The 12,231-nt window shown below is 59.4% G+C and overlaps 1 protein-coding gene across 1 annotated transcript in view; it reads right to left on the bottom strand.

Annotated features, from left to right (window-relative positions):
- Runx3 (RUNX family transcription factor 3) overlaps window positions 1-11,919 on the bottom strand; it is a 46,895-nt gene extending 34,976 nt beyond the window's left edge. Inside the window, exon 1 of the mRNA XM_042688717.1 lies at window positions 11,843-11,919. Within this exon, the coding sequence (XP_042544651.1) occupies window positions 11,843-11,900 (58 nt within the window). The 5' untranslated portion in view covers window positions 11,901-11,919. The remainder of the gene's footprint in view (window positions 1-11,842) is intronic.
- Between the last annotated feature and the right edge of the window lie 312 nt (window positions 11,920-12,231).

Here is a 12,231-nt window from a genome sequence, read left to right on the forward strand (position 1 = left end):
ATCTTGGCTTCCCAGGTGAGCCTCAAGTCCTTTCTTTCAAGTGGAAGAGGGAGGGAGATGAGGGCGGCCAGGGGGGAGGTGGTCATGGAGAACAGGCTAGAGGCCAGGGTGATGGTGGTATGCAGAGACCTGGCTCCCGGTATTGGCCTTAAAAGTAGAGGCAGGGCCACAAGCCAAGGACACCAGAAGGGCACTCCTGTGCATACGCCAAAGCCCTATCCTGTTTGCCCTTCTTGGTGAAGAGGGTCACGGCTCTTCTCTCTCCTCTCTGCCCTTGTCCCAATCACCTTGTCACCAGTCTAGGGACCATGGCAGGCCACTTCCAGCTCCTGAGACCCTAGCCTGGCTTTTGGGGAGATGGGGGTGGGTGGGTGGGAGCTCCCAGAGGCTCCTTTCAGAAGAACCAACGCCCAGAAGTACTGCTTGGGGCAGGGGGGTATGGAACTCGGTGTTAAAGCCCAGCGTCTCGGAAGGGAAGAACAATTCCGAATCCAGTCTCTTCACACAAAAACACATCTTTTTCCCGAGTATGAAAATAATACACATTCATTAAGGGAAAATTGGAAAATAATAAAATTATGAAGAAGAAAATTAAAACCACCCACAAACCCTGCCACCCAGAACAGTGAGTGACGTTTGGGCTCCTAGCCTGCTCTGCTCCCTCCCTCCCTCCCTCCCTCCTTCCCACCCTCCTGCCCTCCCTCCTTTCTTTTGCCAGGCCAGGTCCGGATCCGGGACAGGATGTGCAGTTTGAGATCTGCTTTTGAGACCCCCGCAGTGTATTGTGTGTGTGGAGAGTGTCCCCGTGTCCCGTGTCCCCTCTGCCATGCAGGCCCTGTGTGGCCGGGGGGGCTGGACCACCACGGCGGTCCCTTGGGCCGGCTGTGTGGTGGCTTGGGGTGTTCCTGGGCTTCTGTCCATGTGAGGAAGTGCAGGTCTCAGCCAGATCCCCCCCTCCCCCCACGCGGTCCCCTCACCCTGCGGCTCTGGCCCAGCCCTGCCCTGGCGCACACCCTGACCCCCTCGGGGGCACGGCCTCCCCTTTCCTGACAGAGCATGCCCACAGCACTCCAGGCTCCACCCAAAGCCCCACATGCTAGGTATCCAGCCGCTTGTCGGTTTTGCTCGGGGCGTTGGTATGGGGGCTTGAACTCAGGGCCCCAGGCTGGCTCCCCTGGCTCATAGCTAGAGCTCCAGCATTTGAACCACACCTTTACTTCCAGCTTTTTTGGGAAGAGACACTCTTTCCGATTTGTTTGTCTGAGATCCTCAGACCTCAGCCTCCTGAGCAGCCGGGCAGGAGTCACCAGCACCTGGCTCTTTTCCTTTTTCTTTTCTCTTTCTTTTCTCCCTCCCTCCCTCCCTCCTTCCCTCCCTCCCTCCCTCCCTTCCTTCCTTCCTTCCTTCCTTCCTTCCTTCCTTCCTTCCTTCCTGTCAGTCCTGGGGCTTGAATTCCCTGAGCCTCTTTGTACTCAAGGTAAGTACTCTACCACTTGAGCCACAGCACTACTTCTGGCTTTTCTAAGTAGTTTACTGGAGATAAGTCTTGCAGACTTTTCTGGCCAGGCTGGCTTTGAACCACGATCCTCAGATCTCAGCCTTCTGAGTAGCTAGGATTACAGGCGTGAGCTACAGTGCCCAGCCTTAGATGTTCAGCTCCCTACGGACGAGTGGACCAGGGAGGTCGATGCCGCGGGACCCTGGGGCCTGGGCACAGCTCATATGTGTTCATAGTTCACCCGCAGAGGGGCCAGGCCGGCCGCTGTGCGCCGCCTGCCTCTGTCTCCCTGGTTCTGACGTCCAGTGGCGTGGCCTGGGTCTCAGGTGTGCCGGCTCGTGGCCACCCGGGGGCCACACCAGCCCGTGGGCCCAGGCCCGTGGCAGGGTCTGGGGCCTCGGCAGGACAGGAGGGGTTTCTTGGCTGGACTTGTGTGAGACCATGCTCAGGGGCGGCCGGGATCCCACGGGGGGGGGGCTGAATAGTGGATGGGTGTTACAGCCACAGACTGCGTGTGCGCGCCTGTGAGGTGTGTGCTGCCTGTGTGTGTGCGTGCGTGTGTGTGTGCACGCGCACGGGTTTCAGGATGTGGCTGGAGCTTAGCTTTGGTCACGTCCCCTCTCTCTCTGAGCCTCAGTTTCTCCCCTTCTGCCCTGGTGAAGGAGAGGGCCTGCACACCAAGGCCCTGTGTGTGTGTGTGTGCGTATGCACGCGTGTGTGCGTGTGCGTGTGTGCACGTGTGTATGCGTGCATGCGGGTGTGTGCGTGTGCGTGTGTGCGCGCGTGTGTACATGTGTGTGCACGCGTGCGCGTGTGTGCATGTGTGTGTGCGTGTGTGTGCGTGCGTGTGTGTGCGTGTGTGTGCGCGTGTGTGTGTGCATATGCGCACACATGTGTGTGTGCACGCACATGTGTGCATGTGTGTGCGTGTGTGCATGTGTGTGTGCATGTGTGTGCGTGTGTGCATGTGTGTGTGCATGTGTGTGCGTGTGTGCATGTGTGTGCGTGTGTGCATGTGTGTGTGTACATGTGTGCATGTGTGTGCGTGTTTCCAGCCTTCCCTGCCTTGGTCCCCAGACGCTGGCCTTGCCTCCACTAAGGCACAGGAGCCTGCCCACGCCCCGGCAGGAGGGCCCCGCTGGGCCGCCCCAGCAGGAGGCTCAGCTGCCGGCACCTCAGTTTCCTCATCTGTGCAACAGGCTTCACAGCAGCTTCGGTTCTCGGGGGAAACGCATGTGGGTCGCAGGGAGGGCTGCACGCCACAGTGCCACTCATCACACACGATGGCGGCCCAGAAGGAAGCTTCTAGAATACTGTCGTGGTGGAGATTTTCCATGTCTGGACACTGCTAATATGGTATAGCTGTTTAAGACTTTAGTCGTCATAATTTACCCTTTCTAGACAGTTTTCTACACATTTTTTTTGGAGGTTCTGAGGTTTGAACTCGAGACCTTGCGCTTTCTAGGCAGGTGCTCGACTGTTGAGCCACGACCCCAGCTGGTTATTTTTCAGGTGGGGTATGGAGACTTAGCCCTGGGCTGACCTCAGATCAGGATCTTCTACCTATAGCCCACTTACGGGCTTTTCATAGCTGGGACTACAGGTTTGAGCCACCATGCCCAGCCTATGGCTTGTGATGAGGTCTTGCTAACTTTTTCACCCAGACTGGACTTGAACAGAGATTCTCAGGGATTACAGGAGTGAGCCACCTGGTATGTTTGGCTCAATTAAGTATTTCTTAATTTCATCTTTTTTTTTTTTTTTTCAGTATTTACAGGCCAGCAAAATTTTCTTTTAAGTCTCACACAGTTTCTCGAGTCTTTGAACAGATCATTTGGCTCTAGAGTGCCTTAGTCCAAGATATGGATTTAATAGCTTTCCATGAAGCAGTTTACCTTGCTGTGTTTAGTAGAGCTGTCCGTGTTTATGAGGACATGAAAGGCCCTGACAAGTCCTGCACCAGAGAGCCCTGTTGCTGGTACTGTTGTTCTCAAGTTTGTCTGGCTTCTTCATCTCTGCCTGATAACATCTGCGGAGCACCCAGGGAAGTGCCACCTTGGTTTCCTGGTTTCTAGGAAACAGAGGAGGTGAAGAAGAGCTGTGATTCAAGGGAGGGGGGTCATAATGAGGAGACCCCTCCCATGCCCAGCCAGCCTGGCATCCGCACCTCACAGGCCACGAGGTCAGGAGGCCGCAGGGCCAGCCAGCCAGCGGCGGTCTGGTGGAGAAATCTGCAGCCTCTGGTTCTAAGCCCCATCTTCCTCCTGCCCCTCCTGCAGGTGGCATGCTTCGAGATATGGAAGGTTCTAGGCTTCTCCCATAGCACTCAATGCAGTAAACTTAGACTCTTCTGTAGCACTGAACGTCTCCAAGAACTTTCTGTTTATGTGCCGGCACTGGGGCTTGAGCTCAAGGCGCTGTGTTCTCTTGGCTTAGTGCTCTACCACTTGAGTCATGGCTCTACTTTGGCTTTTTGGTAGTTTTTTTTTTTTTTTTTTTGGTCGGTTTGAACTCTGGGCCTGGGTGCTGTCCCTGCGCCCTTCAGCTCAAGGCGAGCGCTCTACCACTTGAGCTACAGCGCCACTTCCGGTTTTCTGGTGGTTTTATTGGAGATAGGAGTCTCACGGTCTCTCCTGCCCGGGCTGGCTCTGAACTGTGATCCTCAGATCTCAGCCTCCTGAGTAGCTAGGATGACAGGCGTGAGCCGCCGGCGCCTGGTATCGTTTCTTATTTTTACGTTGTGGGCACGAAGCATGAACAGCACTGGCGCTGGGGGAATGGAGCAGGAAGGAAGGAGCAGGGTCTCCAGCCTGGGGCCTGGGGCGCCTGGGGGTGGAGCCATAGCCTGAGCCTGGGACCCCGCAGCGCACAGGGTCCCGGCTGAGCATCCTGCATCATCTACGCGCCTGAGACCAAGGTCATGTGGCCACACAGCTGTGTGGGTAAAAATAGGGCTGGTGAGCCCAGGTGGAGGCCCTGGGGCTTTCATTCACTCTCACACACACACACACACACACACACACACACACGTGCGCTCAGAGTGCACACCCGCCCTGCCCAGTTCAGCCAGAGCTCTGAGCGCCATGAGATGCTTGATCCCCACTGTCCCTTGATCCAGCCAAGACCCTATTTCCCTATTCATCCTGAAGGCACCGGCCCTCCCAGCTCCCTGCACCGGGCTGTGCCCCACACCCGCCTGATCCCAGCCCCACCCAGACTCCAGCTTTCTAGAAACCCTTCTGGAAGTACTTATCCGAGCAGGGCCTGAAGGGGCATGGAAGGTGGCAGGGGAGGCGGAAGTCACCTCTCCCGGAATAATCACGGAGGGCGCCCTGGAGGTGGTGTGTCTTCATCTTAAGGACCAGGAGACCCCTCTAGGTCGGAGTGAGAGTTTAACCAGGCGGCCCTGGCACCAGGCAGGCCCTGGTCTGAGCCTGGGCCCCACCGGTCTCTCCCGATATGACCGCGGGTGGAAGTCACTTGCCTTTGCTGACTCTCAGTTCCCATCGGTGAAATGGGGCCCTGGCACCGAGGTCACACCATGATTTGGCTTTATGGAGCGCTTGGCATTCTGCCAGGAGCTGGGTGAAGCACATCGGCCATCAGCTCTGTAAAACTCACCCGACCAGCCTTGTAGGAGCACTGTTTGGGGGCAGCCGTGGTCCAAACAGATCTGCCCCCCCATTCTCTCTCTTCTCCCAGCACCTGCTCTCCCTCCCCCATCAGATACGTCTCCCCGTCAGCCCAGGTGAGGCAAGCTCCACGTCCCCCGCCTCCTCCCACCATGCCCAGGGCTCCGGAGGCCTCTCCACACACGCGCGTGTGCGAGCGCATGTGCTCGGGGCACACGGAGGAGGGCATTCCCGAGGGGCATCGACAGCAGCCACCAAGCAAACCATACGTCAGTTACACGTCTGCCCTTTCCGACCACACACAAGCCTGAGCCTTGTGCCAAAAACACTTTTCCCAGACTTGAAAGAAAACCCCAAAGAGGAACCTAAACCTCCCAGCCGTCTGTGCAGCACAGCCGGGCAGCAGCCAGGACAGGGCTTCGGAGAAAAACCAGACAGCAAAGGGGAAGTGGGGTGCTGGGAGCCGCCTGGCCAGCAGTCGCTGGCCTGTTCGTCTGTCTGTCTGTCTGTCTTTCTGTCTGTCTGTCTATCTATCTATCTATCTTCCATCTATCCATCTATTTATCTATCTATCTTCTAACCATCCACCCATCTTCTATCTATCCATCATCTATCTATCTATCTATCTATCTATCTGTCCATCCATCCATCTATCTATCCATCCATCTTCTATCTATCTATCTATCTGCCTATCATCTACCTATCCATCCATCTACCATCCATCTATCCATCTTCCACCATTCATCATCCATCCATCATCCATCCACTAGTCACCTATCCACCCATCCACCATCCATCATGCACCCACCATCTATCTATCCATCCACCCATCATCCATCCATCCATCCATCCATCCATCATCCATCCATCCATCCATCCATCATCCATCCATCATCCATCCATCATCCATCTATTCATCCACCCACCCACCCATCCATCCACCATCCACCATCCACCATCCACCATCCACCACTCATCTATCTATCCATCCAACATCCAGCTACCACCCATTAACCTACAATCCATATACCCATCTACCATCTTTCCATCCACCCACCCATCTATCCACCTAGCTATCCATTCATCCCTGTGTTCTTCTTTCCCCTGCCAAGGTCACCTTGCACCGGCCTCTGCCACCAGGTGTGCACAGGAAAGGATCAGCCCTGCATACCCTGCACCTCCCCTGCCCCCCCCCCCCCCGTCCCCTCCCCAGGCCTGGGGAGAGGGCCAGGCCCAGGGCAGACTCTGAGAAGGAGTGAGTGTAAAACGGAGCTAGAGAGGAGAGCTCGCTCGCTGTGGCTCGCTGTGGCTCGCTGTGGCTCGCTGTCGCTCGCTGGCCATCTTTTGCGCACAGCCCGGAAGGGAGCTCTGCCTTGGCTCTCTGGCTTTACGCGGGAGCTGGCGAGTGCGCACCTCCCCTCATGGCTGTAAACGCACCCAGGGAGCCTCGGGCGTGCACTGTTAGGCTCACCATTCTACAGATGGGAAACTGAGTCCGGAGAGGCGGGGTGAGCACCCCCCACGTCACGAGGAAGCGGGGGTGGAGTCTCCACTCCAGACGCCTTTCTGGGGTGCCCTCCGCCTCCATCCCGTCCATCTCGGAGCCCGCGGCTCAGTCTGTCCAGCTCCGAGACCCGGCAGGCAGCTGCACTGGGCTCAGGAGGGGACACGTCCCCCTCTTTCCCTCTTTGAGGCCTACACTGAGGGGCCCTGTCTACGCAAGAGGAGTGGGCGGTTCGCAGGGGTCCTTTAGCGTGCGTGGGGGGGAGGGGGGCGGGTCCTGGCCCCCCGGGGGGGACCCCTCCCTCTTCCCTTCCTTCTTCCCTCCTGCACCCTTCTCTACCTTCTCCTTTCCTCTTCCTCCTTCCCTCCCTCCTGCCTCCCTTCCCACTGTGGCATGGGGGGGCTGAGGACAGGGTCCCCCAAGTGGCTCCCTGGAAACACTGGTGGGGTGCAATGGAGCTCAGCCTGGACGGCCCGGGCCCCAGGAGGCACACGAGGCGGGGGGGGTGCAGTGAGGTGCCCCCTGGAGACAGGAGCAAGGGGGGACGTTCCCGATGTCCCGCGGGACCCCCAGCCCGGGTGTGTCTCCCCGCCCCTCAGGAGAGGCCAGCCTTTCCTCCTAGTGGCTTTCTTCCCGCCTCACAGAACTTTCTGGAAGGTCAGGCTCCGGGCTGTCCTTCCCGGCCCCTCCCCCCAGGTGAGGGAGCAGGGCTGGGCTTTGATGTGGCCATCTCCAGCTGGGTGTCAATGGGGCTTCTATATGTCCAGCGGGGCCCTGGACACACAGCCCGGGTGTGGGGGCCTCTGTGGGCAGCGGGGGCTCCCAGGAATGCCCTCCCAGCCTGGGGTGCTGTGGGCAGGCAGGGTGGTCCGGGAGACGGGCGTGTGCACGGCGCCCTCAGAAGCCGCCATCAAAGCGGCTGGGCCGCCGTGGCACCGGGAGCGGGGCAGCCACGGCGTCCAGGGCTGCGGGCGTCCAGGGCTGCGGGCGGCGGGCGCGCACCTGAGCCTGGGCAGGGCGTGGGGGGGGGGGCTGGAATCTGGAAGGTCCCCTGGTGCTGGCCACCGGCCAGGGCCCGGGGGAGGGCTCCGGGCTGCTGCCCCTTCCTCCCAGGCAGCCTCTTCTCCGTCTGGGTCTGTTTCCCCAGCCTCCCAGGTGTCCGCGCGGGGGGGGGGGGGGGGGGGGGGGTCAAGGGCCTGGACCGCAGCTGCCCTCCCGCAGGCTCCCCTGGGACACGCCCGCCCCTCGCTGCCGCAGTGGGAGTTGCTCAGCAGTGAATGAATGGACAAAAAAAAAAAAAATCTGGTGCATAGAAACACCATGGAATAGTATACAGCCATGAAGAAAAAAAAAGGTGTGTTATTTTCAGGAAAATGGATGGAATGGGAGAAGCCCAGAAAGTTGAATATCATGTGCTTTTACTCCTAGGTAGAAGCCAGGCCCCCAAGACACATATTTACAGATGTGCCCGTCTGTATAAAGCCCCGTGTGCAGCAATGTGCGGAGGGGCGCACAGAACAGGCTTCCAACTGTGGGACTGGGGGGGGGGGGGGGAAGGGAGGGGGGATTTCCAAACCGACTGCACCTCTATGTGAAGATGGCTCAGGGGATGTCCCTGGAACTCATTGACCACTGGGGATGGGGAAGGAGAGAGCAAGCCCTGAGAGCGGGTGATTCCGAGCAGAGTTTGATACGTGAGTCTGGAATACCAAAGTGAAGCCCCTCAGTGCAGTTAACACCCTTTAAACAATGACCAGCACGTAAAGCAGGCGTTGTTTAAGTTTGGGCCCCAGTGGGAGGAAGAGGGTGAACGGGAAGGGTCCAGGCCGGTGGCTCACGCCTGTCATCCTAGCTACTCAGGAGGCTGCGACCTGAGGATCGCAGTTCAAAGCCAGCCCGGGCAGGAAGCCCGTGAGACTCCTATCTCCAATGAATCGCTGAAAAGCCGGAAGTGGCGCTGTGGCTCAAGGTGGTAGAGCGCTCGTTTTGAGCACAAAAAGCTCAGGGATGGTGCCCAGGCCCTGAGTTCAAGCACACACAAAAGGAGGGGGGGGGTGTGGAATGAGGAGAGGGCCAGAGCAGGTGCGGCGCTGCGTGCGTGCGTGTGGAAAGATCACGATAAAACTCCCCACGCCCCCACGGGAAGACACTGGGCATCACTAGCTGGCGGGTAAGCGCCGCCACACACACCCCCGCACACACAAGGAGAGGGTGGCACACCCCTGCACGCACGAGGACCGCGACAAGTCCAATGACAGACACGCGTGTGCGTGAACTCACAAGCCCGGCACCGGGGCTCCTGAGGGCCGCCGCTCTGAGCCTGCGTGGGTTCCTTGGTCTCTTGGTCGCCCCATGAGATCCGACAGATGAGGAAACTGAGTCACAGAGCGGCCGCCCCCCCCCCCCAAGCTAGCTAGGAAGAGCCCAGTCCACATTTCACCTGGGAATGCGGTGCCCCTCCAGATCTCAAGATGACAAAGTTGAGAAACAAACACCTCTTCCTCCCCTCACCCCCCCCCCCGCCCCGGGCTCCCCTCAATCCTGAGTGGGGAGTGTGGATGCCGCTGTGCCCTCCTCTCTGGGGTCCTCTTTACCCTCTGCTATAAAGAGGGGGTGGGACATGGCCCAGCTGCCAGAAGGTTCTGCCCAAGTCCTGACTCTCCACCAGGCCGAAGACACCCCCCTTCCCCTGTGGGTCTAGGGGGACCCCAAGATGGCAGAGCTGGGTGACAGCACAGGGGGCTCTCTCTGGAAGCAGGGTAGGGGACACAGGGATAGGCCTCGGGGAAGAATGTGGATCCCAACTCCCTCCTTTCCTGTACCAACGAGACAAGGGCCACCAGAGATGTCAAGTGACTCGCAGAGCATCACACAGCACTTGGGCCATAGAGGGCAGAGGACGGGGCTCCAGGCAGCAGCTCCCAAGCCTGCCATCAGAATCACTCTGGGGAGAGGTTTCAAAAGCTCAGACCCCGGATGTAAGCTTTGGGGGTGGTGAGATCTGCTGAGCTCACCTGGCTGGGGGTCTGGGGTGCGGCAGCATTTGGGGGAGGCAGGCAGAGGGAGGGGAGCGGGTGGAGGATAGAAGGCCCTTTCTCTCTACCAGGTGCCGCGGCTCAGGCCTGTAATCCCAGCTACTTGGGGGATGGAGACTGGGGAAAGATCACCAAGGCCGGCCTTGGGTAAAAAGCACACCGTCCTTGCAGTGAAATAGTAATTAAAGCCAACAGGGCCTGGAGGTGTGGCTCGGGTGGTAGAGCCCCTGTGAAGCCAGCTAGCACCCCAAGGCCCTGAATTCAAACCTCCCAATACCGCCGAACCCAACCCAAACCCAACCAAAACAACCACAGGGACGCGCGCAATCCCACCAGGAAAGCGGCAAGGGCCCAGGAGTCTTGGGGTTCTCGACTCGTGGAGAAATTGGGGGGCGGGGGTCCACGAACTCGGGCTGGAAATAATGAGGTCTTCCCTTTCGTCAGTTCTAACCGCAACACGCCTCTCTTTCCGTGTGTCTGCCTAGGGGAAACGGCAGGTAACTAACTTTTCAGGGCGGGACAGTGGGCAGCCCTCAGCCTGCAGCACGACGCGCCCTGGGCTCCCCCGCCTGTCCTTGGCTTCTGGCCGCATCGCCAGGATGGCCGCCCAGTCTGAAGCGCAGCTGCTTTTGGACTTGGCTGACAGCAGTCGGTACCTGCGGCCCACGGGCGTCCTTGGCCCTCTCCCCGTGCCCCCTGCACCCCAGAGGCCGCCTCCCCGCTCCAAACCAACTCAGCAGCGCCAGCCCAGGCTCCCAGGCCTCCTTTGTTTGAAACCCTGCATTTCTCCATCTTGCTCACCGAGAGAGAATGCAGATTACAAAGGGCCAGCAAATGGTTTTTATAAACTCTTATTTTCTTGCCGCAGCCCTGCCTTTAATTAGCTCTAAGGACGACCAGGGCACCGGGTAAGAATGGCAGGAGGGATGGGGCGGGGGGGGGGGGGGGGGGCTGGGGCTGCGGCTTGTCAGCGGCCACTGCCAGGTTTGGGGGTGGGGAGTGGGGGGGTTGGGAGTCCTCCACGCCACCTCCCTACCGCGGCCTGACCAAAGCGGGCTCTCAGGCCAGCCTCAGCTGAGCCTATACAGACAATGCCCAACCTGCCCTGGGTCAATGGCAGCCCGGAGCCAGTGGCAGGGCAGACAGACAGACAGGCTGACAGGCTCCTGACAGACAAGACTCAAGACCAAGACTCAAAAGTCATCTTCCCCAGCCCCCTGCCCCCACCAAGCCCTGGGGTTCTAGATCTTCCTTAGCACCCCATCCCTCCCCTCCCCCTTCTAGTGGAGAAACTGGTCCCTGGAAGAACCGGAGCTGCTGGCCGTGTGCACAGCCTGCCTCCAGCCTCAGACAATCGCAACAGCACAGCCAGCACCGCTCTCTTGGGAGCACAGAGAGGTGACGCAACCCACGTCGGGTCACACAGCAAGGTTGGAACAACTCTAGATCCCCAATCTCAGAAGGAAGAAGGCAGCGGAGGAGGGAGGGCCTGAGGCTGAGGAACGGCCCCCCTGAGGGCCACGGAGAGACAGGAGTCCCCCCTTCAGTGAGAGGCCTTCCACGAGGACCCCCATACCCATCCTTGCTGAGGGACACAACCCAGAACTCTGGGTCCCTCCAAGGCCGCGAAGAGACAAAATCAGCCACCCCCAAAACACTCAGGTCCCCGGCCCCCGAGCCCAGGGGTCTTTCCCAAACCCACCGTCCTCCCCCTCAGCCTCCATGTGGGCGCAGCCTGCAGCCGTGAGCCCCCATGCCCAGGCTCCCCTCTCCTCACTGGCTGCCACTCCCCAAAGATCGCCCAGCAGAGCCAGGACCTCGCAGAGATCCGAGCCGGAGGTCCAGCCTCGGCCCGCCTGCCTCCCTGCGCCATCCCAAGTCTCAGCCCCAGATCTGCCTGCACCCAAGTGGTCGAGTCCGAGGTTCAAGGCAGGAAACAGAGGGGACCCCACTGGTCCTGGCCCCCCAGGGCCCTCTGAGCTCCAGCGAGAAAGTGCCACATCAAGAGACCACGGAGGCGGCCAGCCCTCCTCCCCGAGGCTGCCGGAGGCCGGCGGGCAGCCGGGGTCGGCGGGGGAGGCGGCTGGACGGGGTGGGGGGTGGTCGGGGGGCCTCTTGGCCACAGCTCCCACCCCAAAGGGCCGCCCGGGGGGGGGGGGTACCGCTTACTCACCGCGGATGAAGGTCTGGGAGTAGGACGGGAAGGAATCGAAGATGCTGTTGGAAGCCATGCCCTGCTCGGAATTCTCCAGAATTCTGGACTTCGGGGGGGTGGGGTGGGGGTTGAGGTTGACTGGGTTGGCGGCTGCTTTATGGTTGGGTCCCCCCCTTTCTTCTTTGAGCTACTTTTGAGGAGGAAAGGCGGTGGGGTGGGTGAGGAGGTGCTGGGGGGTTGGTTTGGCCTCTTTTTTTTTCTCCCCCCCTTGCTGCTACCAAAAATGAAAAGAAAAGAAAGGGAAAAAAGGCAAGAAGGCGAGAATGTCAGAAGGGTAAAAAAAATCCCCAAGGAAAGTAAGTTGCTGTTTGTACCCAAGAATCTGCCTCTCCGGTCCCGCAGGAATG

The sequence above is a fragment of the Dipodomys spectabilis genome, unplaced genomic scaffold (assembly GCF_019054845.1).
Source record: "Dipodomys spectabilis isolate Male_0828 unplaced genomic scaffold, ASM1905484v1 ptg000118l, whole genome shotgun sequence".
NCBI lineage: Eukaryota > Metazoa > Chordata > Mammalia > Rodentia > Heteromyidae > Dipodomys > Dipodomys spectabilis.